At 39.0% G+C, this 27,893-nt stretch overlaps 1 protein-coding gene across 2 annotated transcripts in view; it reads right to left on the bottom strand.

Moving 5' to 3' along the window:
- FRMD4B (FERM domain containing 4B) overlaps window positions 1–27,893 on the bottom strand; it is a gene marked incomplete at its 5' end in the record, with an annotated part of 181,339 nt that overhangs the window by 129,497 nt on the left and 23,949 nt on the right. For both annotated transcript variants that reach the window (XM_081318101.1, XM_081318102.1), the window contains 4 exons: window positions 783–867; window positions 11,264–11,356; window positions 14,820–14,914; window positions 17,471–17,536. In XM_081318101.1, coding sequence (XP_081174227.1) covers window positions 783–867; window positions 11,264–11,356; window positions 14,820–14,914; window positions 17,471–17,536 — 339 coding nt within the window. The remainder of the gene's footprint in view (window positions 1–782; window positions 868–11,263; window positions 11,357–14,819; window positions 14,915–17,470; window positions 17,537–27,893) is intronic.

Below are 27,893 nucleotides of genomic sequence, written 5' to 3'. Positions count from 1 at the left end.
TCCGGTTGCTATTCCCGAAAAGTGCTGCAGGTGGCTGCAGGGACAGCAACCTTCAGAGCTTCAGAATCAGGACATAAGTACCTTTGGGGGGGGACTAAATAAGTGGTCCTAAGTCAAGGACTACCTGCATAAATATGTAAATATTCTTTGTCTCATGAACATAAACAGCTGTTTTTTTTAAAGTCATTTGTACTTTCCACCTTGTTCTGGATATGCCCACAACTAGTGAAGAAAGATATGTTCACAATTCTTTTGCCTCAGGTAAAACTGTTCTGCACTACCATTTTTGGAAATATGACTTCCCAATGGTCAAAACACATTTGACATGAAAAAAAATCTTCTCTTGACATGCCGGTGAACAGAGTTAGTGATTTTGATGGATGCTTACAAAGTTTCTTAAGAAAAAAAATGTTTAGCTTTATTTATACATTCTTTTCCAATGAGGGAATTATTATACAAGCCAAATCTTTGAGAGCTTTCTTTTATGTACATATTCAAAGCAATCTCTCTCTGCCCCAATATTCCTTTACTTAACTTTTCCCTCAACCCTATTTCTTCATGATGGATGACACCTGTTCTATTTTGGAGCCCGTTGCCCATTGTTTGTATTTGAGAATTGACGTGTGTTTGCACACGCATGCACTTGTGAAAAAGAATTACTCACATTTCCCTTGGTTGATGGGTATTTAAATGTAGAAGTGCATCCATATAATTTAATTACTTGTATGTTTACAACTACTGAAGTATAATCTGCAGTTGTATGGAAAACTGAGCCAAATTACCTGTTGCACACAGGACTTTGCGTTGAGGAAAAAAAGTTCAACTGTGGTCTTGTCCTTCAGAAATGAAATGCTTTCTATGTAAAATCTAAAAGAAAGGGTGAGAGGAATAATTTTATTATCTTGTAATCGCACAGTTGTAAATCAAAGGTTAAAAACCAACACCGTTGTACTGCAAATCAATTCAATTAGTCCAACAGCACTGCGCAAAAACATTCGTACAATACGTAAAACAAAGGGGAAGGCTTATCAAATATATGTATTGTAAAAATCAGATTCTTGTTTGAGTGTCAGCAAAGAAATTCACTCCCCAGGAGTATTTTTCAATGAAACCATAACATATCACTGCAATAAAAATCCCAAACTGGAAGAACCTATCCATATTGCACAAATTTTTGAAAGAAAAGAAATCAAGTTACCTACAAAATATTTATTCTGATATATAATTGATAAGACGAAATAGAAGAAGGTACATTTAAACAGATGTCACACCTATTAAGCTGCTTCCTTTGCTAAATTCTGGGTACTGATTTTAAAGGTTTTGGCAATATATTATGGTGTTTTTCCGTGGCAACATAGCAGTACGTTACCTTATTTACGACACTGATTTTAACAAGCTGAAAACCCAGATGTTGAGTTTAGATCTGCTCATCTGGTCTCTTTACTTCCAAGTAGTAATCACATGGAGATTTGTACCACTGAACCTATGGTCATTTTAGGAGGCAGCAATTTTGACAATTGGGGACATAAAGCAGCACTCAAGGGAAAGGCAATTTTGGCAATTCTGCAAATCAAAAAAAGGAACTCTAGGCTATAACATTCAATATATACATTCAAATTTGCATGTAGCAATTCCCATTCGTTGCACTGTTATTAGTTACACCTGCTGAGAAGTTATTTTCAAAAGTGAAAATGATAAAAACTTATCCATTCTCTTCCATGGTTGAAGGTGCTGGATTAGCAATGAGCTCAACTGAAAATAACATTGGAAAGGCCTTGGGTGAAACTGATCTCATGGAAGAGTTTTCAATCTAAAAGATCTCAAAAAGTTTCATGTTACTATTGCCATGTTAATAAGTTGTCAGTTTGTGTCCTCTTAAGATAGCAGATGAAGAAGTAAAAATAAGATGAAGTCTTAATCATGAAGGTGAAGAACCTGATTCATTGCTTTGTTCTTTTCTTTCATTTATGAAATTTGATAACTGTACTTTCAGGGCCATGTCACAGGTTGAGAATTCTTAGAATAAAATCAGATATATCGGGAACAGTGCTGAAAGATTATAAAAAAGAATTGTACAATTGTCCCGGTCCACCAATGGATATACTCAAGTTCCTGGGTGTGCAGTTAACAAGTAGGCTGGCTTGGTCGCGAGATAGGGAGATGCTGGTGAAGAGGGCACAGCAGCGCCTGCATTTTCTGTGTCGCATGAGAACAGCACATCTTCCTTCCCCTGTCCTGACCACTTTCTACAGAGGGACAATCGAGAGCCTCCTGTCATACAGCATCACAGTTTCATTTGGAAACATCACTGCTTCAGACAGGAAGGAGGTGCAGAGAGTGGTGAGGATGGCCGAAAAGATCATTGGCAGTTCCCTCCCTCCCATCCAGGACATAGCACAGAAGCGTTGTTTGAACAGGGTCTGTAAGATTATCTGGGACACGACACATCCTTTTCACAACCTGTTTTCCTTGTTACCTTCTGGGGGAGGCTTTGTAGTATCCGAAGCAGAACATCCAGATTCAGTCACAGTATTGTTCTGGACCGTATTAACCTTATGAACTCTAAAGCTTCCTTCTTCCGTTATGTATTCAAGATGGACAGTGATTAATATTTGTATGTTACTTATATGTAAAGGTCTATACATAAGTTGTGTATAGTATGTTTACATTTGTGCTATGTATGTGTACACTTTGAGACTAAATTTCATTTTTAATGTGTGCCATTGTGCCCACAGTAAAAAATGACAATAAAGGTTATCTAGCTAAGTACTTTCCTAATTATGGTATCACAATTATGAAATATTCTTCTCCAAGACTTGCAAATACTCCACATTTGGTATACTGTGTCCAGTTTTGGTCACTACAAAACAAAAAAAGATGCTGATGCCTAAAAAGAATACAGAGAAAAGCAACAAAAATGATAAGAAGTCTGGAGGCTAAACTGGACAGCTAAGGAAACTAGTCTGGTTTAGCCTAATAAAGTGAAGGGTTAGGGGGGGAGGGAAATGATAGCCATTTCCCAATACTTGAAGGGCTGTAACAGGGAAGAGGGGATCGATTTGTTCTCTAGAGCATCTGAGAACAGGACAAGAAGCAATGGATGAAAGCTTGTCAGAGGGAGATCCAACCTGGAAATAAGGAGGAATTTCCTGACAGTAAGAATGATTAACAGCTTGCCTTCCAGAGTTGTGGATGCTCCATTGCTGGAGGTTTTCAAGTAAAGACTAGACAACTGTTTATCCACGATGGAATGAGGACTCTGGCCTTGGGCCAGGATTTGGACTGGAAGACCCTTCCAGCTTTATGATTCTAAGACAGAGGTCCCCAACCTTTTAGGCACCAAGGTCCAGTTCCATGGAGAGAGGTTTTTCCGTGGACTGGAGAGTGCGTGGTTTTGTGTGCTGCCTGCAACCCGCATATGGGGCTTTGCTTGTTTGTGTGGACCAGTTGCTGGCATGTCGTGGCCCGGTACTGGTCCATGCACCAGTGGTTGGGGACCCCTGTTCTAAGAGATTAACATCACATCAACATTCATTTCATTTCAGTATGTGAATTCTGGTGTTCTAAACTTGCTTCTCTTTCTGTAGATGTTTCCTTGTCAAGCTAGGTAATATAATTAGTGGATAGGGGTTATGGTGGGAGTAGAACTTTGCTGCCTGCATATATGTAGCAGTTTGTCTTACTGGAGTAATTTTTCTTCCTCAGTTGCTTTTTGGGTGGCGTCTATCCTGAAGATTTGAGACTAGCTCATTTTCTATTGTGTTATTATTTTATTGTCTGAGCAGGAACCTTGAAAGTATGGAGTTTGGAGAGAGATATATTAGATATCTCCAGCCCTCTGAACATGTGCAGTTACAACACATAGAGAAGACTAGGAAGTTCCTTAAAAGGTTTTCTTTAAACTGCATTTCAAATGTAAAACCATTAGTATAATGAGTCATCTTGTTAAGGCTTAAATATAAAAATTACGCTGAAGACAGCCTCCCTTGGCTGCCCGCGGCTCAGCTGTTTGTTTTTTCGCCCGAAACAGCGCCGATCAGCTGTTCGGGCGAAATTGAAGCCCCCTCCTCGGGAGAAGAGGAGGGGGTGAGGCCCCAGGTAGGGGTAGAGTTCTCCGAGGCCGCCTGAGCTTCGAGCTTGGGCGGCTGAAGGATCGAACTCCCCCGAAGCCTGGGTTGCTCCCAGCTGGCCGTCGTCTCTGCTCCGAACTTCCTGGAGCAGAGCCAGGCGTCTGCGAACCATCCCTGCCTGAAGAAAGGACTATGATTTAAAGGAGCAGGCAGAGCGGTACAAGAGGAAAAGGTGAAGAGGACTATTTTACTGTACTCTCTAACTTGTTGGACTTTTTAAACTTTAATTGAAAGTGCGTCATAATTGAGGATTAAAAGATGGCGGCTAAACCTCCCTCTAAAACTCTTCGGAGTGGAGGATCCTCGCCGGTGCAACAATCATCACTACAGGCATTGCACCCTCCTGAAGTGTTGACATCGAAGGATTTGCGAGATGCCTTGGATAAACATGCCCAGGTACTTTTGGAATCAATTAATCAATCAATTGCTGATAAATTTGCACAGATGGAGGAGAAATTGGAGAAATTTGAGGAAAGAATGGAAGAGAGGATGGAACAGAAGTACAGCGTGATGAAGGTAGACATTTTGACTTCAGTGCATAAAGTGGCGGAATGTGTGGAAGATTTAGATGAAAAAGTGGATGATTTGGCTCAAAGGAATGCTATACTAGAAGTAAAAGCACGGGAGAATGAAATTGAAAGAGGCAAGTTGGAAAGGGAGTTAAGCCATGCCCAATATTACCAGATGCAGTTTGCTGTCAGAATTAGAGGCTTAAAAGAGAATGTTAAAGAAGATTTAAAGCAGCTGATCTCTGAGGCTCTCGAAGGGGTATTGAACCAGCCAGCATCTGAAATAAGAGCAGCTATGGATAAAGTGTTTCGGGTGAATTCATGGATTGCCAGACAGAGAAAGTTGCCTAGAGATGTGGTGGTTTATTTTGCAAAAAGAGAAATTAGAGATCAAGTTATACAAGCTGCCTATGATGCTAAGGTTGTGATTGCTGAACAAGAAGTCTTGGTTTTAAAAGAAATTCCTCCAAGGATTTTAAGGGGAAGAAAGGACTATACATTTCTTGTGCAAGAGCTCAAGCAAAGAGATATAAGGTTCAGATGGGAGATTCCAGAGGGGCTGATGGTGATGTATGAAGGTAAAAGGTATAGGCTGATTACTGTGAAACAAGCACGTGATTTCTACAATAATGTCTTAAAAGCAACCCCATTAACGCTCCTGGAAGCTGGAAAGGGATCTGGAGAAGAAGAACAACAAGAGGAGGAAACAGAGGAAAATGGTGCTGGAGGAGATCAAGCTACAATCTCTTTGGATGATCCTAGAGAGCAAAGAGTGACGCGTGCTGCTTTAAAACGAGCAAAGAAAATAAAAGAACAAGATCAGCAAAAGTCTTCAGATTCTTCACATCGCATTCATAGCCAAGCTGTGGGAGGAGCACGGCCTAAAGTAACCAGTCCTATCAAAGCTGTGGTCCAAGAGCTTCTCGAGGATATACATGGCAACTAAATTTTTAACCTGGAATGTTAATGGACTAAACTCACCGCAGAAGAGGAAGAAAGTTTTTCAATATTTAAAACAATTTAAGATAGATGTTATATGCCTGCAAGAAACGCATATTAGAGTTTTGGATCAAAAGTATTTATTGAACTCGAGGCTGGGTACGCAATTTGTTGCTTCTGCAGAGAATAAGAAAAATGGAGTGGTTGTTTATGTTAAAAGTGCCTTAACAGCGGACCTAATTGAAGCAGATAAGCATGGAAGATATGTTATGATCGAGCTGTTGTTTGAAGGTAAAAAGACGCTTTTAGTTGGATTATATGCTCCAAATCAACAACAAGCTGACTTTTTTAGTTTACTTCATACAAAGCTTACCCAGTTGGATTATAAATCCTTTATTTTTATGGGGGACTGGAATGGAGTTATGGATGTACAGTTGGATAAGGCTGGAGCCTTTAAACGCATTCCAAGTCACGCTAGACTGCCTAAATCTTTTTTTGAAATGAAGGATGACCTGGAATTGCGAGATATTTGGCGTGAGAGACATTTGCGGGAGAAGGATTATACATTTTATTCTGATAGACACCAATCTTTTTCGAGGATTGATTTTATTTTGTTGACTAATGATCTTCTTTTGAGAACTAAAAAGGTGAAAATCTGCGCAAGAATTATCTCTGATCACAGTCCAGTGTGGTTGGAGATTGATAAGGAAAGAGGAGATAGACGCTCATGGCGCGTAAATGAGAATTTGTTTAGAAATCAGAGAAATGTGGAAGAATGCAAACAGCGGATGAAGGATTTTTTTTGAGATGAATATGAATAAGGGTACCTCTATGGATATGGTTTGGGATGCTAGCAAGGCCTATATGAGAGGGGTGTTGATATATATGAATAATAGACATAGACGTGCAGTGGAAACTAGAAGGAAAGAACTGGAGAATGAAATAAAGGAAAAAGAAAAGGCTTTGATTTTGAACCCAGAGGAGGTGAAGATCAAGGAGGCTATTAGACTGTTACGAGGACAATTTGATAAATTAATGGCTGATCAAGTGGCGACCAATCTGCGGTTTGCTAGGCATAATACTTTTTGCAATGCTAATAAGCCAGGCAGATGGTTGGCTTATAGACTGAGGAAAAAACAAAGGGCATCTAATATAGATAAGATTGAGCATAAAGGAAGGGTTGTGTATCAACAGAATCTTATTAAGGATGCCTTTGTGGATTTTTATTCGAAATTATATACTAAAGAGGACATTAATGCAAAAGATATTGATACGTATTTGGAGAAGGCTAGCATCCCGGTTCTTACGCAAGTACAAAAAGAGGGGATTAACCAACTGATTACAGAAGAAGAAATTTTTACAGCTATTAAGGAACTGAAGGTGGATAAAGCACCAGGCACTGATGGCTTGACTGCGGCCTATTATAAAAACTTGCAATTAGAGATGATAAAACCGTTAAAGGAACTGTTCCAGACAATCCAGAGGGGGGGAAAGGTGCCCCCGTCTTGGAGAACAGCTTTTATCTCTTTGATTCCGAAGGAAGACCAGGATGCTACTTTAGTTAAAAATTACAGACCGATATCGCTTTTAAATACAGATTATAAGATATTTGCTAAGGTTTTGGCTAATAGACTGATGAGGGTTCTGCAACAGGTGATTCATGGGGACCAAACGGGGTTTATTAGTGGAAGACAAATGAAAACTAATGTGAGACATATAGTTGATGTGTTAGAGTTTTTGGAAAGGCACAACCAGATCTCTGCTGCGCTAATCTTTTTAGATGCTGAAAAGGCTTTTGATCAATTGAACTGGCAATTTTTGTTGAAAGTTTTAGACAAAATGGATTTTGGGGAAAATTTTTTACAACCGATTAGGGCATTATACCAAAAACAAACTGCCCGAATCATAGTTAACAATAGTTTGACAACAGTATGTAATATTGAGAAGGGCACAAGGCAAGGCTGTCCGCTATCGCCCTTGTTATTTATATTAACATTAGAGATATTATTGGTTAAGATTCGGAATTCGGAAAAAATTAAGGGGATACAAGTTGGAGATCAGGATTACAGATTGAGAGCATTTGCAGATGATCTGGTTGTTACAGTGACCCAGCCAGAGAACTCTGTTGTGGACCTGATGGAGATAATAACACAATATGGGAAGGTTTCTGGATTTAAAGTAAATATACAGAAAACTAAAATTTTGGTTAGAAATATGACAGTTTTGCAGAAGGCTCTCCTAGAAGGATTAACTGGATTTGAGATTGTTAAAAGGGTTAAATATTTGGGGGTGATTTTGTCGCCCTCTAATACAAAGCTATATAAAAATAATTATGAAAAGTTATGGGGGAAAATTCAAAAAGAACTGGAGAGTTGGGAAAAATTGCAATTGTCTTTGTTGGGACGGATTGCAGCAGTGAAAATGAATGTCCTGCCCAAATTTTTATTCTTATTTCAAATGATACCGATTCTTAAGAAAGACTCTAACTTGGAGGAATGGCAGCGTGGTATCAATAAATTTGTGTGGGCAGGGAAAAAGCCACGAGTTAAACTTAAGATTATGCAGGATACTCGTGAGAGAGGTGGCCTTAAAATGCCTAATTTTAAATTATATTATGAAGCTGCTGCACTAGTAGGAATAAGTGATTGGATTAATTTGACACAATCGAGGTTATTAAATCTTGAGGGCCATGATCTGTTGTTTGGCTGGCATGCATATTTGGTGTATGATAAGAAGGTAGATACTGTGTTTAGGATGCATATTTTAAGACAGGCATTGCTGAGAGTTTGGAAGAAGTATAGACATAAGCTAAGCAGCAAGATACCATTGTGGGCAATCCCAAAACACGCAATAGAAAATATACATGCTGGTTTCAAACATGATGAGACTACTTACAAGGAAATTTTAAGTTTGGAAAGGAATATTTGGTGCTTGAAATCATATAGTTCCTTGCGAGAAGAGAAGGTTGTTCAGACTTGGTTTCAATATATTCAGTTACAGGCCAGGTGGAAAGAAGACCAAAAAAATGGATTTGCAACGACTGATGAAAATTTGATAAAGCAAATTAGAAATCAAGGACCAGCACATATTAAACGGATATATCTTGCATTGATAGAGATCGATTCAGAAACAGAGCTTGTTAAGGATTGTATGATAAAATGGGCCCAAAACATTCAGGAAGTTATTACAATGGACACGTGGGAAAAGATCTGGGTGAGGAATGTAAAATTCACTCAAGCTCAAAGTTTAAGAGAGAACTTTTACAAAATGTTTTATAGATGGCATCTAGATCCTAAAAAGCTTGCAAGTATGTATCCGAATTATCAGCCTAAATGTTGGAGGTGTGGTGATGAAGAGGCAACATATTTTCACATATGGTGGACATGTAAAAAGGTCAAGGCTTTTTGGATAAAAGTCTGGTGGAATATGCAGAAGATTTTTAAACGGAGGATAAAGTTTTGTCCGCAATTTTTTTTGTTGGGAATAATTGTTGACGCTACAGTTGTGGACTCTAAGTTGATGTTGAATTTAGTTACGGCAGCAAGACTTTTGATAGGTCAATATTGGAAGAAAGAGGAACTGCCGACTATACAAGAGTGGATTTTAAAGGTTTCCGACTTGGCAGAGATGGCGAAGATTTCGGCCTATTTGAAAGATTACTCGCAAGAACATTATGTTATGGAATGGAGAAAATGGATTGAGTTTATCCAGAATAAGTATAGGGTCAAGAAGTTTTATCTAGCATTTGAATAAGTCTTCTTTCGTTTTCTTTTTTCTTTTTTTATTTTGTCTTCTATATATATTTAATAATGCTAAGTTTTGTTTGATCCTATATAAGTTAGAGAGTGAGGGATTTTAGAATTTATAGTTGTTAGTATATGGTTGTTTATGATTGCTTTTTTATATATATATACCTTGTATTTAGCTCTGGGAAGTCCGGGGGGGGAGGGGGGTTAGGGGGAGGTGGGGGGGGAGGAGGGAGGGGGGGAGGGGGGGGAAGGGGGGAGGGAGGGAGGGGAGGAGGGAGGGGGAAGGGGGTTTTATAAAGGAAAACTGTATTTTTAAAACTTTTCAATAAAAAAAAAGATGGACAGTGATTAATATTTGTATGTTACTTATATGTAAAGGTCTATACATAAGTTGTGTATAGTATGTTTACATTTGTGCTATGTATGTGTACACTTTGAGACTAAATTTCATTTTTAATGTGTGCCATTGTGCCCACAGTAAAAAATGACAATAAAGGTTATCTAGCTAAGTACTTTCCTAATTATGGTATCACAATTATGAAATATTCTTCTCCAAGACTTGCAAATACTCCACATTTGGTATACTGTGTCCAGTTTTGGTCACTACAAAACAAAAAAAGATGCTGATGCCTAAAAAGAATACAGAGAAAAGCAACAAAAATGATAAGAAGTCTGGAGGCTAAACTGGACAGCTAAGGAAACTAGTCTGGTTTAGCCTAATAAAGTGAAGGGTTAGGGGGGGAGGGAAATGATAGCCATTTCCCAATACTTGAAGGGCTGTAACAGGGAAGAGGGGATCGATTTGTTCTCTAGAGCATCTGAGAACAGGACAAGAAGCAATGGATGAAAGCTTGTCAGAGGGAGATCCAACCTGGAAATAAGGAGGAATTTCCTGACAGTAAGAATGATTAACAGCTTGCCTTCCAGAGTTGTGGATGCTCCATTGCTGGAGGTTTTCAAGTAAAGACTAGACAACTGTTTATCCACGATGGAATGAGGACTCTGGCCTTGGGCCAGGATTTGGACTGGAAGACCCTTCCAGCTTTATGATTCTAAGACAGAGGTCCCCAACCTTTTAGGCACCAAGGTCCAGTTCCATGGAGAGAGGTTTTTCCGTGGACTGGAGAGTGCGTGGTTTTGTGTGCTGCCTGCAACCCGCATATGGGGCTTTGCTTGTTTGTGTGGACCAGTTGCTGGCATGTCGTGGCCCGGTACTGGTCCATGCACCAGTGGTTGGGGACCCCTGTTCTAAGAGATTAACATCACATCAACATTCATTTCATTTCAGTATGTGAATTCTGGTGTTCTAAACTTGCTTCTCTTTCTGTAGATGTTTCCTTGTCAAGCTAGGTAATATAATTAGTGGATAGGGGTTATGGTGGGAGTAGAACTTTGCTGCCTGCATATATGTAGCAGTTTGTCTTACTGGAGTAATTTTTCTTCCTCAGTTGCTTTTTGGGTGGCGTCTATCCTGAAGATTTGAGACTAGCTCATTTTCTATTGTGTTATTATTTTATTGTCTGAGCAGGAACCTTGAAAGTATGGAGTTTGGAGAGAGATATATTAGATACCTCCAGCCCTCTGAACATGTGCAGTTACAACACATAGAGAAGACTAGGAAGTTCCTTAAAAGGTTTTCTTTAAACTGCATTTCAAATGTAAAACCATTAGTATAATGAGTCATCTTGTTAAGGCTTAAATATAAAAATTACATAAAAATTACCACATGGGCCGACATACAGTACTAGTTCAGAAGTGATAGGGAAATGTGACACACACGTTCCTGCATATATCATCCTTTTAACTTTTTTTTAAAATTTGTCCTACTTATTTGTCATTGATAATAACAAAGATCTATTTATTCTTTTCAAAAAAAATGGTTACAACTAGAAATTCCACAGTGCAAATTCATTTTGTCCTGCATATCCATACTTACCTGACTGCAAAAACCAAAGTTGCTGGACCGGGTTTTTTAGGTAAATCATGATCCAGAACTCTGTGATCTAACTGTAACCAGACATTGTGTCCCCTGAAAAACATCAAAACAGAACAGGAAACATAATAAACAAATGATATTAATTCATATAGTGGAGACTATTTTTCTCAGCAATTTAAAAGATCAAGGTAACGTAGAGATGAAGTTGGCTAACTCTATTTTTTTCATTTTATTCACTGCCTACCTTCATAGCAAGCACAGATAATGTAGCATTTATAAATATTCAGCAAAGTCCAATCTTATCCCTCCTCTTCATTAAGAACCAATTAATGGGCTGAAATGTAGGTAGTCCTCTACATACAGCCATTCATTTAGTGACTATTTGAAGATACAACAGCATTGGAAAAATGACTTATGACCAACCCCTGCACTTGTGACCAACCCAGCATCCTCATGTTCATGCAGTTGAAATTCAGACGCTTGGCAAATGGCATGTATTTATGACGAATGCAGCATCCCTTAGTCGTGGGGTTGCCATCTTCCCAGCCATCCACTGGCAAGCAAAGTCAACGAGGGAAGCTGAATTTGCTTAACAACTGCAGTGATTCGCTTAGCAACTGTGTCAAAAAGGCCATAATATCAGGTGCAATTCACTTAACAACTGCCTTGCTTAGCAATGGACATTCGGGTCCCAATGTAATCAAGGACCACCTGTATGATTGTGAACAGGGGCCAGAATGAAACATAGGAGTAATAGTTGGCATGCACATAATTGGCGTAACTTTCTCAGAGAGTCTAAAGTGGAAGCCAACTGTCCATTCAAATGAAAGATGCACTAACTCTACACAGCAATTCCAAATGTGATCAGAGACTCAAGGTGTAGTAAACTGGTTTCTGGTTACTTTATCAAATGTTTAAAAAGTTTTTTCCGAATTGCTTGTACCACTTAGCCACCTCGTAATAACTTATTGACAATATTGCTGGCTTCTCTCCCTCTCCCTCTCCCCCCCCCTCTCTCTCTCTCTCTCTCTCTCTCTCTCACACACACACACACACACACACACACACACACACACAAGGAAGTTAGGATTTAAGTTCTTGAGCAAAGGAACTACTAGCCTTCAAAATCCTATTATAGCACATTATTAATTCAAAAGAAACAGAAAGGCAAAAAGCCATTCCTTTTTTACAGCCTCATATACAAAAGGGACGCGGTGGCTCAGTGGGTTAGGATGCTGAGCTTGTCGATCAGAAGGTCGGCAGTTTGGCGGGTCGAATCCCGAGTGCCGCGTAACAGAGTGAGCGCCTGTTACTCGTCCCAGCTTCTGCCAACCTAGCAGTTCGAAAGCACATAAAAATGCAAGTAGAAAAATAGGGACCACTACAGTGGGAAGGTAACAGCGTTCCGTGTGCCTTTGGCGTCCAGTCATGCTGGCCACATGACCACGGAGACGTCCTTGGACAAGCGCTGGCTCTTCGGCTTTGAAACGGAGATGAGCACCGGCCCCTAGAGTCGGAAACGACTAGCACGCATGTGCGGGGGAACCTTTACCTTTACCTTTATACAAGAGGGTGGCATGGTGTTTCAGTGGTTAAGATGCTGGGCTTGTCAGCTGGAAAGCCAGCAGCACAGGTTTGAGACTTGAAGCACCATGCAATAGGGTGAGCTCCCATCCTTGCCCCATTTCCTGCCAACCTAACAGTTTGAAAGCATGCAAATGCGAGTAGATAAATAGGTACCACTTTGGTGGGAGGGTAACAGTGTAACATGTCATCATGCTGGCCACATGATTGCAGAAATGTCTTTGGACAGCGCTGGCTCAATGGTCCTGAAATGGAGATGAACACTGCTCCCTGTAGTTGGCAACAACTAGCAGAGTAAAAACTGCAGGGACTCTTACCTCTACCTTTTATACACCAGAAGAATTAAGCATTCTCACTATTTACTAACTGGATATGAAAAAAGTTGGAATCCAATCTATCTGGATGGTACTAAGTGTGGAGTGGTGGTTCAATCTTCATTTGTTCTTTTCACGTCTACATTTTACAATGGCCTACAATAAATTTATAAATGTATTTTTTTGAGAGGAAAAATAAGCATGAGGAAAAGAAAGCCTTCACCATTAAAGTGTATTGTTATCATTCATCTGTGCTTTGACTGAACAGTATTTGTGTCACTGAGTCACACGCTTTGCCTAATAGAAAAAGTTTTAAGTGGTGTCTTCTGCCCTCTGGAGGTTGCAATTCATAACCAAAAAACACAAAAAGGAATTTAACATCAGTAGATAATTTCCTAAACTAGAAAGTTGTTAAGAGGAAGAGATATTTCCTCTTATGTTCAGTCTTATGTTTTTTAGGAATTTTTTCTCAAATAGCAGCAGATGTACCAACACCTTCAAAATCTATTGACAGAATTTACCTATAGAAAAGTTGAGAAGATCCAGCAACAGGAAATCAATCGTTCATATAGCAGAAAATATATACAAATACACATATAATTTATTTTGCTTACATATAGTATGCATGTCTATATGTATAACAAGTAAATTAAAGAAATTTTGGAAGAGAAACTAGAAGAAGATTGTCAAATTTGAAGACTGATTTGGGGGGACATCATAACTGTCTTCACTGAGGGACTGTCACAGAGAAGACGTGGTCAACCTATTCTCCAAAGCGCCTGAGGGCAGGGCAAGAAGTAATGGGGGGAAAGCTTGTTAAAGGAATAAGGAGAAATTTTATGACAGGCAGAACAATTAATCAATGAAACAGCTTGCTTCCCAGAATTGTGAGATGCTCCATTATTGTAGGTTTTCAAAAGTTGACTAGACAACCATATGACTGGGATGGTATAACGTCTCCTGCCTTGAAGACTTCTGAGGCCTCTTCCAATCCTTTTTTGATTCTATGTTCTATAGTTCTATAACTTCATTGTTTCATGGCTGCATCTTCCCTACTCTAAATTCTCCCCCAATCTCTGCACATGAAGAGGGAAACATGTAACCCTATGTGTGTAAACAGCATGGAAATTAACTTGGAGTGGAAAAATAATAATTGGAGAACTATCTAACCAGCCTCTTCTCCCTTCCAATTCTTGAGTGTATTTAGCTTAACTTTCCCCAATCTGAATGTCCTCCAGATGTATAGACTTAAACACAAAAATCTTTTAACAGCCGGCCAGTTGGCTGAGTTCTGGGAGTTGTAATCCAAAGATCAGGCTGGGAAAAGCTATGTAATCCCTAAGAAATTCTGTTTGGTGGGTGTCTGAAATAGATAAATAATGTTAGCACCACACTGACCTAGGCTGACCGGAAAAAGGTTGTGCAGGATAACCTAACAATAAAGCAAAATAAAAGGCATAGCAGTTAACACTATGCATACCCAGACAGCGATATTTTTTGCTATAATCATAAAAGAAGCAAGCAGAAGGAGAATTCTATAGTTTGGGGATATCAGTCAATAAATGAAGCCTATGATATTCTCTAAAAATAAATTTGGAAACACCAGTTTACATTTTGACTATTCAAGGGGTTTAAAAATAACTGCATGATGTACTTACATATCATCTATGAATGTTATCCCAAAATATTCCTTTTCTTTGAGGTTGAAATGTGAAGCCACCAAATCCAATAATTCCCGTGACAAAAGTTTAGGCTATAGGCAAAGGAAAAAAAAGTATGTTATTCTTGCTATCTCTCTTGTGTTAAAACAATAATATCAAATTATCCTCTCTCTGCTGCCAATTTGCGTTAATAACACTTTTGGAAAAGTTTTCATTCTTTCCCATTGGACTATTTTCCTTAAAGTTTTTAGCTTGGAGTAGAAATTTAATTTTTATTTTCATAGTAATGGGGTTGGAAGGGGTAGCTCTTCCTCATTTACATATCTTTATAAGTAATTAAAATTATCTATTTAAAAATATTTTAAGAAACTCCACTGCAACAGGACTATAGTGAATTCAAACAAAGTTACCCTTGTAATATTATCAAAAGAGATATCATGATCAAATATTAGCGAAAGTAAAACTAACACGCAATGCAATGTAGCCCATGTTGATCACCTATAGTGTCACCTCAGTTCTTGTCAAAAATTCGTTCCGGAAGATGCGCTGAATACTAAAACCAACGGGTACTGAGAAAATCACATGACTTACCACATGACCCGCTATTTCAGCTGGAAGAAATAGTCAGTCATGAGGCAAGCCAACATCACCAAATTCTTCCTTGCATCTCTAATAACGACAGAAAGACGAGCCCCAGGACAAGATTTCTGCTTCCAAACATGTCAAATATCGAATTTGATGAGTTTTGAAGCAGTCGAGTGCTGAGGTATGACAATATAGGATTCTAAAGGGAGGGAGGCCCTTGGTGACCTTCTAATACTCTCAGTTCAAAGTAGGAATCTTGAAATAATTCTGACATGTTACTGTCTGTTGTTGTTGTTAGTTGTGAAGTCGTGTCCGACCCATCGCAAACCCCATTGACAACGTTCCTCCAGGCCTTCCTGTCCTCTATCATCTTCTGGAGTCCATTTAGGCTCACGCCTACTGCTTCAGTGACTCCATCCAGCCACCTCATTCTCTGTCGTCCCCTTCTTCTCTTGCCCTCAACCTTTCCCAGCATTAGGCTCTTCTCCAGTGAGTCCTTCCTTCTCATTAGGTGGCCAAAGTACCATCATTAGGTGCCAAAGTACCATCAACCAAAGTTGAGTCCTGAGAATGTTGACTGATTCATTGCTGAAGAGCAATCTCCTCTCAGAAATCTCTCCCTCCTAATGTTTAGTTGAAATCTACTTGCTTGAACCCACTAGTTATATAATCCTTCTTCAAGAACATGAGAGAATAAATCTTCTTGAATTACTATTACTACTACTACTACTACTACGCAGATATCAGACAGGTTTCATTTTGCCTTCCATACAGATTATAATGTCTCCTAACTCTTTCAGCTTGTTTTCAGCAGGTTAAATTTCTATATTACTGATTGTCATGATTGTCCTTCCTCTAAATGTAGGTCATCCTCGACTTGCAACCATTTGTTTAGCAACCTTTTGAAGTTACAACAGCATTGAAAAAATGACTTATGACACATCCCCACAATAGCTGCAGCATCCCAGGGTCATGTGACTGTGATGTTCCCAGCCAGCTTCCAACAAGCTAAATAAACAGTGCAGCTGGATTCACTGAACCATCATATGATTCACTTAACAACTGAAGTGATTTGTTTAACAACCATGGCAGAAAAGATCATAAAATAAGGACACGACTCACTTAATAACCATCTTACTTAGCAACAGAAATTCTGGGCTCAATTGTGGTGGTAAATCAAGAACTACCAATACACTACAGTTTTCTTGATTTCTTCATATAGTGCCCAAAGCACTCCAGAAACAACCAGTCCTATTAAATTATTCTCATCCTCTGAACTAGCTACTATGCCTCCCCCTCTTTCTTAGAGCTGCTGTTATACTGGGGAGTGAGCTGAGGAGCAGGGCTGTTCATCCTCTTTGAGTGCTTGGAACTTCAAATAAGCACGGACCCAACAGCTCTCTGTTATTATGCAGAAAAGAGCAAAAAGATGACCAGGGGACTGGAATGGTTGCTGGAACTGGGTATGTCTAGTCAAATGAGGAGAAGGGTGAGGGGTGACATGATAGCAGTGTTCCAATATCTCAGGGGCTGCCACAAAGAAGAGGGAGTCAAGCTATTCTCCAAAGCACCTGAAGGCAGGACAAGAAGCAACGGATGGAAACTGATCGAGAGAAGCAACCTAGAACTAAGGAGAAACTTCCTGACAGTTAGAACAATTAACCAGTGGAACAACCTGCTTCCAGAAGTTGTGAATGCTCCAACACTGGAAGTTTTTAAGAAGAGACTGGACAGCCATTTGTCTGAAATGGTATTGGCCTCTTGCCTAAAGAGGGGGGTTGGACTAGAAGACCTCCAAGGTCCCTTCCAACTCTGTTATTCTATTCTTTTCTTTTCTGTTTTGTTCTACTCTAATCATAAAAATGTATTGCTGCATGATCTCTCCAAGCTTGTGTCCAACCTTAAAAAAACTCTGTTGCTTTAATTAATGACAGAGAGGTGCTACACTGGCACAAAGTTTAAAACATTTCTTTCAAATCATTTTTGAAGCACAATCAGCCCTGCTGAAGAGGTCAATTACTGAATCAGTGCTACAGAAACAATAAAACTACAATATGTCTCACCTGAACTAGTAGCTCCAGCTTCCTATCATCCAGAAGCTGTACTTGGCAGTGTCTCCCTTCGGTCATCTGTAAGACAAATGGAAGAGCATTAACTATAGAACAGTATTGGTTTCTTACTCCAAAGGTATGTAGGGGTAGGCAACCTCGGTTCTTTTATGACTCATGGACTTCAATTCCCAGAATTCCTGAGTCAGCTATGCTGACTCAGGAATTCTGGGAATTGAAGTCCATGAGTCATAAAAAAGCCAAAGTTTATCTGTTGGTACACGCCCATTTACCAAGGTAGTCCTCGACTTACAATCACAGTTGGGACCAGAATGTCAAGCACCTGGGAAATCAGGAGATTCAAACAGTTCCAATGAATATAAAGATTTATTGCAAGCTTAAGTTCTCTGTAAGAATCTGGCCAAGTGACCGTTAGGGGAAATGCGCAGGAGTTAAGAATAAACAGGAATTCAAGGTGGGCTGGAGTAAGATCTCTTGTGGATGCAAAGGGACTCGTGACTTATGACGCGTTTGACCCCTCCCTCGGGTTCAGCCTGGTCATCTCCTACACCGAATTTTCGTGGTTAAGCAAGGTGGGTTTTAAATAGATCACACCTGATTTTATGACCTTTTCCCCCACGGTTGTTAAGCAAATCACTGCAGTTGTTAATGGAATCACACGTTTGTTAAACAAATCTGCTTCCCCCCATTGACTAAATCATATTGGAAGCTGACTGGGGAAGGTTGCAAATGGTGGTCATGTGATCCTAGGATGCTGCAACTGTCGTAAATACATGACAATTGCTAGCCCCCTGAATTTTGATCCCGTGACTGTGGAGATAAGGAATGAGATGGTCATAAGTCTGAGATGGTTGTAAGTCTGAGGACAGGTGGTAAGTGACTTTTTCAGTGCTGTGGCATCTTTGAACAGTTGTGTTAGGCATATGGTGTTAGCCTACAATGTTGGGTTGAAAATATATTAACCATAATGCTATGTCTTTAAGAAGTTAATTGGCCAATGGGTGTGTAAGTGTTCTCATGACAATAAGAGGAAGCTAGGAACGTAGCTTCTCTCTCTCTCTCTGAATTCACTGATCTCTACTATTACTGTTTTTGCTCTGCTGTTGGTTTACTACTGTTGTAAACCTGAACTGTGTATTGACCTCTGGACCGGTAAGAAGACTTTGTAGTTTGGATTGCTACTTGGACTGTTGCTATTGTTTATGACCTGGACTGTTTATTTTTTGACTGTGCATTTTTGTTTTTACACCACCTCAAAGTAAAATACTTTTTGCTTTTAGAACTCAGTGTATTTCTGTGTGTGATTTTTACTGCTCTCAGTGCCCTTCCTTGTCTGTGCAACTCTTTGGTAGCACAAGGAGACCTCTGCACAATAAATTCCTTAACACTGGTTATGGGCCCAGGCCTGTACTGAGAGTAAGTACACACAGTATTCCTAGCTGAGCTTGTGTTAGCTTTTTGGTGTAAAATGGCACAGGAACTGTTGTCAGGCATCTCCTGGATAACCCGGTTGGATGGGACAAACTATGTTTCCTGGTCCACGAAATGCTGCTTGCTTTTGCGCAAGGAAGGACTATGGGCTGTTGTAAATAACCCACCAGATACTACTGCTTGGGATCCAGATGATGAAGAGGATGCAAAGAAGTTAGACGACTTTAAACGAAGCAACGAGAAAGCTCTTTGCATTATTGGACTAACACTGAATGACCAGCAGCTTGTCCATATTCGTGGTGAGGAGTCTGCTGCTAGGTGTTGGGATGTTTTGCGAAGGCTTTATGTTCGTGACAGTGTGGGTGCACATATACACCTTACACGTAAGCTGTTTAGGGCTCGTCTGCAGAAGAATGGAGATATGCTGACCCATTTAAATTACATGAAGGCAACTTTTCAAGAGCTTCATGAAAAGGAGCTGATTTTTTCAGAGTTGCATCAGGTCTACATTATTCTGTCATCTTTGGATGAGAGTTATGATGAGTATGTTTCTTCTTTGGAAGTCCTGACCAGAGAGGAACTGACTTTGACTAACATTACTGGGAGACTGCTGGAAGAGTCCAGAAGAAGGCGTGACAGAGACCAGCTGAGAGAGACACAGCCACGAGAGGAGCAGCCATTTACCACTGTTTACAACGTCAAGAAATGTTATTCTTGTGGGGCTAGAGGGCATATAGCCAAATTCTGTAGAAAGGGTAAAAAACAGAATGTGAATAGCAGTGGGAAGGCTAAGAAGGGCATTGGTTTGGCTATTTCTGGTGAACCAACATCCAGAAACAATGAATTGTGGGTTGTTGATAGTGGGGCTTCACAATGCATTACCAAAGTGAAAAAGAGGTTTATTACTATGAAAAACAGCAACCAATATGTTTCACTAGCAAACGGTTGGAGGATGAAGGCCTCTGGTGAAGGTAATTCCTATTGTCCATGCATTGATGAACAGTTACCTATGTTATACATACCTAAACTAAGATTCAACCTGTTATCTGTAAGGGAATTGGTTAAAGTTGGGTTTGTGGTAACATTCAGAGGGGAGCAATGCACTATTGAGAGGAATGGAACCTGTGTAACTGCAAATTTGAAAAATGGTTTATTCGTTCTCACAAGTAACCAGGTTAGTACAGTTAAAGCTAACTCGATATGTGAGAACAAGAAGCCACATGATGAATGTATACATTTATTGCATAGGCGGTTAGGGCATGTAAACTTTAACTCACTACGTAAAACAGTGGAATTAGTAGAGGGAGTTAAACTGAAGCCATGTAGTAAGTATTTGAATTGCAATGCCTGTAATCAGGAAAAGAGTAAGGCAACTCCTGCAAACAGGATAAACAGCTTCAAAACAACTGTACCTTTGGAAGTTGTGTTTGCTGATTTAATTGGACCCATGAAACAAAGTTTAGGAGGGTCATGTTATGTTTTAAGTATATTGGACCACTACTCTAGATATGGTTTTTGTTATCTGCTTAAGTCAAAGGCAGACACTTTCCAACAATTTGCAAACTGGCTGAAGTTCGTGGAGAGAAAAACAAAGAGAAAGGTTCAGTGCATAATTACTGATAATGGTACTGAATTTACAAATAAGCGTTTTGTTGATATGCTACAATCAGCTGGCATTGAGCATAAACGTTCAGCCCCTTATAGGCCTCAACATAATGCTTTTGTTGAGAGACGTGGGCAAACGTTACAAGCCATGATTAGAACCATGTTAAGAGATTCTGGCTTAACAGATAGACTGTGGGGGGAGGCAGCAAAATGTGCAAACCATGTTCTGAATATAGTTGTTAATACTTCTACTGGTAAAATACCATATACAATATGGCATGGTAGAAGACCAAACCTTGATTACCTGCACACGTTTGGCACCCCAGCTTGGGTCCACATTCCTGCACAACTCAGGAGTAAAGGCCAACATAGGGCTAGGCAATTATACTTCGTAGGTTACGAAGCTAACCACAGATCCTATCGTTTCTGGGAACGAGGCACAACTAATGTATATAACAGTGCTAGTGCAAAATTCCTTGAGCACGTTGGTTGGGATAGGTTAGAGCAAGAAACTGTTAATACTGATCCTCTAGTGTTTGAGGACTCCTCTGATAACGTAACTAGTAATGATAATGCATCTCCTGTAAATATAAAAGATGAAGAGGAGATAGGGGAGATAAAAGAGGAAACAGAGGAAGGAAAGGAGACAGAAATTCAAAGCCCTGTAATTCCTTGGCGTTCAATGCGTATCAGACATCCACCTGATCGCTATGAAGCTAGTATAGTATGTCAAGTTAGTGTAGAGCCTTCTAACTATGATGAGATCAGGATGTATCCTGAAAAGGAACAGGCATCATGGAAAGCTGCAATGAACAGGGAGTTGAAGTCTTTGCAGGATCTTAATGTTTATGAGAAAGCAAAACTGCCACCTGGTGAGCAAGCTATAGGTTGTAAATGGATATATAAGTTAAAGAAAGGTGTAGACGGGACTGTAACCCATAAGGCACGTTTGGTTGCACAAGGTTTTGCCCAAACTACTGAGGATTATGACGAAGTGTTTGCACCCAGTCTAAGGGCAACTACTTTAAGAGCAGCTTTAGTATGGGCGGCTAAAAACCAATATATAGTTAACCATGTAGATGTTGAAACTGCATATTTACATGCTCCATTGCAACATACTATTTATTTAAGAATACCACCAGGATTGACCAATGATAGAAACCATGATTGTTGGGAATTAAAGAAAAGCCTCTATGGATTGAAACAATCAGGCTATGAGTGGAATAAATGTATAGTTAATGAGTTAAGTGCAATAGGTTTTGTAGCCAGTAATGCTGATCCTTGTTTGTTTAGAAGAGAACACAACGGAGCATTATCTTTTCTTTTATTATTCACAGATGATATTGCAATAATAACAAAAACTGAGTTAGAAGCACAAACTATCATTTCAAGATTGCAAAATAAATTCACAATTAGAAATCTTGGAGAAATTAGCCACTATTTGGGGTTAGATATTGTGAAAACAAATAGGGGTTTTAAGGTGTCACAAGCCAGTAAAATATCTCAGTTATTAAAGAGATACAATATGGAAATGTGTAAACCAGCAAAAACTCCGATGGCTATGGATTTTAAGGACACTAATGTTGAGAGTCCTGTATTTGATAAGACTATGTACCAATCTTTGATAGGAAGTCTTATGTATCTGAGTAATTGGACTAGACCTGATATTTCTTACTGTGTAAATCAATTAGCTAGGTACAACAATAATCCAACTGTTAGACACTGGCAATCAGCTAAACGAGTATTAAGGTATTTGAAACAGACTATTCACTACTCGTTATATTTAGAGCCAAATCGTGAGTTAATCCTTACTGCATATGCAGATGCGAGTTTTGCCTCTGATTCAAACAGTCGTAAATCTACCTCAGGGTTGGCTGTAATGTTGGGTGATTCTTTGATTGGATGGAAGTCTATTAGGCAAAAACACATAAGCTTATCTACAATGGAGGCTGAATTTTCATGTCTATCAGTGTTATGTACAGAACTGCTAGTGTACAAACAATTATTGTTAGATATGGGTTTAAATGTAAATGATCCATTCATTGTGTATGAGGACAATCAAGCTGCAATAAAGATGGCTAATAATGCTACAGTAAGAACAAGATCTAAACATACTGATCTTCGTTATTTAAATGTCAGACAATGTGTCAAAGATAAATTAATACAGTTAGAGTATTGTCCATCTGATGTAAATATTGCAGACCATTTTACGAAGGTACAAAGTGCTGTGAAACACAATGCTAATTGTGAAAGAATGTGCATAAGATTGTAAGAGTTATATATTATTCTACCCAAAGGGGAGAATGTTAGGCATATGGTGTTAGCCTACAATGTTGGGTTGAAAATATATTAACCATAATGCTATGTCTTTAAGAAGTTAATTGGCCAATGGGTGTGTAAGTGTTCTCATGACAATAAGAGGAAGCTAGGAACGTAGCTTCTCTCTCTCTCTCTGAATTCACTGATCTCTACTATTACTGTTTTTGCTCTGCTGTTGGTTTACTACTGTTGTAAACCTGAACTGTGTATTGACCTCTGGACCGGTAAGAAGACTTTGTAGTTTGGATTGCTACTTGGACTGTTGCTATTGTTTATGACCTGGACTGTTTATTTTTTGACTGTGCATTTTTGTTTTTACACCACCTCAAAGTAAAATACTTTTTGCTTTTAGAACTCAGTGTATTTCTGTGTGTGATTTTTACTGCTCTCAGTGCCCTTCCTTGTCTGTGCAACTCTTTGGTAGCACAAGGAGACCTCTGCACAATAAATTCATTAACAAGTTGTTAAATGAATGGTTGTAAGTCGACGACTACCTATACACACACACACACACACACACTTATAACATCGTAACAGTATAATTGATCATCTCTTTCCTTCATTTCTGATCTAATTCAGTTTTACTTCATGGTTTTGTTGTCCAGGCCCCAACCGAAAGAATTTCTTACCTGGTTTGTGGTAGTCTAAGTGGTTCAAGTGATTTAATTATGAGATTTTTGTCTCATCTTTAAACTGCACCCCAATGGTGGCAAATGGGTGGATCTGTTCTCAATATAAAACCTTCCTTTCTCAATACCCCACCCCAATTTATAAACCACACTGGGAATAGAATAGAATAGAATAGAATAGAATAGAATAGAATAGAATAGAATAGAATAGAATAGAATAGAATAGAATAGAATAGAATAGAATAGAATTGGAAGGGACCTTGGAGGTCTCCTAGTCCACCCCCTGCTCAAGCAGGAGAACCTATACTGTCTCAGACAAGTGACTGTCAGATGCTATTGTGCTCATTAATTAATCAATCAGAATAGAGCTGAAAAGGAACTTTGAGGTCTTCTAGTCCAACCACTTGCTCAATCAGGAGACCCTATATCATTTCAGACAAGTGGCTATCCAATCTCTTCTTAAAAACTTCCAGTGTTGGAGCATTCACAACTTTTGGAGGCAAGCTGTTCCACTGATTAATATCTTGATTGCCATCCAAGGCATCGTCCTCCAGTCCCTTGGTCAAACTTTAGTTCCGAATACAACCTCCTCATGTTCTTATGTACGTAACAAGCATGCTGGGTTTTAGCTTAGGAGGATGCATGGGTTCAATCAATGTGATTTTATACATTATGATTTCTTGCTTGGTGAAATAAGTTATAAAATCAGTGTATTGATACTTTTTAATTTATCTAAAATGGGCTGCGTTGTGCACTGGGACAACTTTCCCCAGACTGTCATCTGCAAAGATTCTAGAATGAGATAATACTCCAGAACTGTACGGTAAGGAAATTCTAGAAGTGTAATCCTGTTGGATCTGGAAGATGTCATCTGAGGAATGAGTTAATTAGATAGAGCAGCGGTCCCCAACCTTTTGGGCACTGGGGACCGATTCCGTGGCAAACAATTTTCCCACGGATTGGGGGATGTGTGTCACGGTTTTATGCTCTACCTAGATCCCACACATGTGCAGATGAAGCTTCGCTCGCTTGCACGGCCCGGTTCCTGATGGTCCATGGACAGGCACATATCCATAGCCTGGGATTTGCGGACCCCTGAATGACTAAATGTGGTTAATTCCCTCCACTGAAGAAAACCAAAAGGAATATAATTATTTTTCTGTCTTAAAAACCTTTTTACAAGTTCGAAATCGTGCACAATATAAAATGATGGAATTCAATTCACTATTAAGACAAATGGTCTGTACAAAGAAATTCCATGTGGCAAATGCTACAACAGTAAAGCTGCTTTTACAGTAATATGATAATATGAGTGAAAGACACAGCTTTAGCAGTGAAAGCCTGATTTCATGCTTGCAACTTCAGATATGTGATATAAAACCTCCAGTGTATTTTTCTCTTCTCCCCAGGAGCAGCAGCTCTGATCTACCAAAGTTGCTGTTTTAGCCACTATTTTTATACCCCACAATGTCAAGTTATACTCCAGATGTATTTAGATGCTATATAAACAAGAAGCCTCAGGGAAAAAAAAAACCCAATTTAGGAAGTAAAAAAGTAAGAGTAAACCTCTGTATATCTAAATACAGAATAGCATCATAGCAAGGAAGTTTTAGAGAGTTTTCTTTTAAAAAAAATATAGAATTCTGATTTATTCTCTGCTTGATTTTATTTTCTTAAGGCAAAACTTGTTTGAATTGGCACATTCTGTCACCCTCTCTTCTTTTATCACAAGACTGTATTTTCCTGTTCCCAAAGATGTTGTATTTTTAAGTAAGCAAAAATGCCAAGACACATTTGGAAACAAATTACAGTAGGCACTCTCTATGTGTGCATTTATTTCAAGGATATATAATTGTCCATTGCTTATTTAGAATCAAATTACTCTTTTCACTCACTTTGATCACCTGTGCACAAACAAATTCTTTCCCTCCACTGTTTTCCGGTTAGTTTCCAGTGGATAACCCAAAAGTAAATCCAGAAATAAAAATATACCAGAAGAACAGAAAATCTGTTTATCTTTATTTAAGGGGGTCTTTAAAGTCTTCAACATACAGGTACTCCTCAACTTACCAGCACTTACCACTTACTCTTAGACACCAAAACGGTGCCTGGATTAAGATACATGATTTCTGTAGCTGTAGTGGAGAATTCACTTCCCTCCATAGATAATTGACTCACCAAGCCTACCACCTCTAGATGTGTCCATGGACAAAATTTCAGTGCGCTCAGAATTGCAATTCCACAACATGTAGAGGCTACAGGTTTCGTACTTGTGGTTCACACGAAACCTGTTCTGATTCCTGTTATCTTCAGAGACAAAGCCAACTAGAAATACGAACTCCATTTTCTTTCTGGCTCCAAGCAAAAATGATTTCATTTCATTTTTTTTCAGAATTTACAGTATCTCATTAATTTTGTACTTGCTGTTTCTCCGTTTTAATGTCTGCTACATGTGTGCTAGAGTCATTTTGCATTTCAAAACACGCGATATCATTTTAATATAAATTTAATTTTAAAATCTAAGCGTTTTATTGCGGGTTTCCTTAGAAACTGGTGTTTGAAGGGCCGTAACTATAAATAATTAGTGAAAAAATTTACTGTCTTGAATGGGAGTTTTCTAAAAAAAAAAAGAAATTAAAAATCAGAACGCTGGAAAAGTTTGGTTCAGCTGTATTTTTTGAGTGTGCATTTAATGATTTCAACAACGGTTTCAAGATTGTTATGTGACAAAATGCAGACAGCAATCCGAATGAGCTAATTTTATTGGCATTATTTCTGATTTAGCTCAAAGAGTTGATGGGTTAGAGGGCAGATGCATTACATACCTATTTTAAATTTTCAACAGCTCATAAGGAACTTTTAAAAAAAAGAAAATTTTGTTTCCATTTTTAAAGTCCCCAAAAGGAATCTGCCCATCCTCCAGCTATTTAGTTAAAGCAGTTAAGCTTCTTGTGGAATGAATGGCTGTCTGATTTAAGAATGGTTTATCTCATATTAGCTTAATCCTGTTGCCAGACAAAAAAGAATGTAAACCAGGTTAATTCACTCTTAATTGAAAAAGAGCATCTCTGGAGAAAAAATATATATCTTGATTAAATTTAAACATTCACTACATCAAACTTACATAACCTAATTTTGATTAATGGCTATTAGCAGATAAAAATCTTCATCCTCCATTTGGAGTGAATTTATTCTGACAGGAAGCTAACTACCTAATTTACACAAAGCTTAGCAAATTTGCCAGGATCTTCTTAATACTGTTAATCTCTCACATCTTCCCTTATGATCAGCATATGACTTGTCAGCAGCTTTGAACTTTCCTCACTTTCATCTACCCATGATACAAATATGCCTTAGCAGAATATTTTATTCTGCTGTGTCTCCATGAATTTGTCTCAATTTTTTCCCAACCCTCCTGTAAGGCAGGCTCAAAAGTCAACTATTGTAATGAAGTTAAAGCAATGTTTTCTATCTTAAGCTAACAACAACCAATAACATCTGTAAAGTTTGTAAAATCTGTAACATTTTGCTACCCATTCTACCAATGATGTAAGTAACCAGTAGCAAGTACAATCAGAAAGGTGCTTATTGTTATTCCACAAGCAACTCTTCTTCTCCAATTAGCTGAGTTTAGTGATTCCCCCAACTCCTTAAAAAGCTGGACAGAACATCAAGACCTTAAATTGTGCTAGGATGTTTTTCTGCACAGCCCTCATGTGATCATTGTACCCTGCATCAGCAAGCAACCTAGACATATTGTAGCATTTTGCACCAGTTTCCTTTTCCAGATATTTTTCAAGGGCTGCTCCACATAAAGCACACTGTAGTAGTCAAGATTAGTGGTAACCAAGATATGAATAATTGCTGCTAAATCCAACCAACTCAGAGCAGAATGGGACAACTCCACAGTCAACTTGCCATGGCCAATTTGACGTGGCCAACTCACCATAGCCAACCCATTGCGAGACAACTCACCATGGCCAACTCACCACTGGACAACTCACTGCGGGACAATTCAACAATTTTAATTATTTCAAATAATTTGGAAAAAAATGTTTTTATTTTTGTCATTTACACTTTATTTTAATTTCAATGAACTAAGGAAAGAGTTGCCAAGACTGCCACTCCATAACCTGCCCCTTTAGTAGAATCCAAGCAATGAAGAAAAGGCTGCTCAGTGCAGGTATTCCTCACTTCTACTAGAACCAGAATCTTAGTTGTTGAGCAAAGTGCTCATTAAAGGAGATGTCATGTGGCTGTCCACATGACTGTTTTGTTCAACAACTGCAATCCTGGCACTCCTAGTTGTGGTTGTTAAGTGATTCCCACAGCTCATTTAGTGGATGGAGTCCCAGGTGAACAGTGTGGGGTGCCTCTGGGGGAAGGGAGCAACTTTCAGCTCCTGAGGTTGACATACTCATACATGGCCTATG

This window comes from Vipera berus, assembly GCF_964194415.1.
Source record: "Vipera berus genome assembly, chromosome: 2".
Classification (NCBI taxonomy): Eukaryota; Metazoa; Chordata; class Lepidosauria; order Squamata; family Viperidae; genus Vipera; species Vipera berus.
Note: the sequence above shows the minus strand (reverse complement) of the source record. Positions and strands in the feature narration are given on the sequence as shown.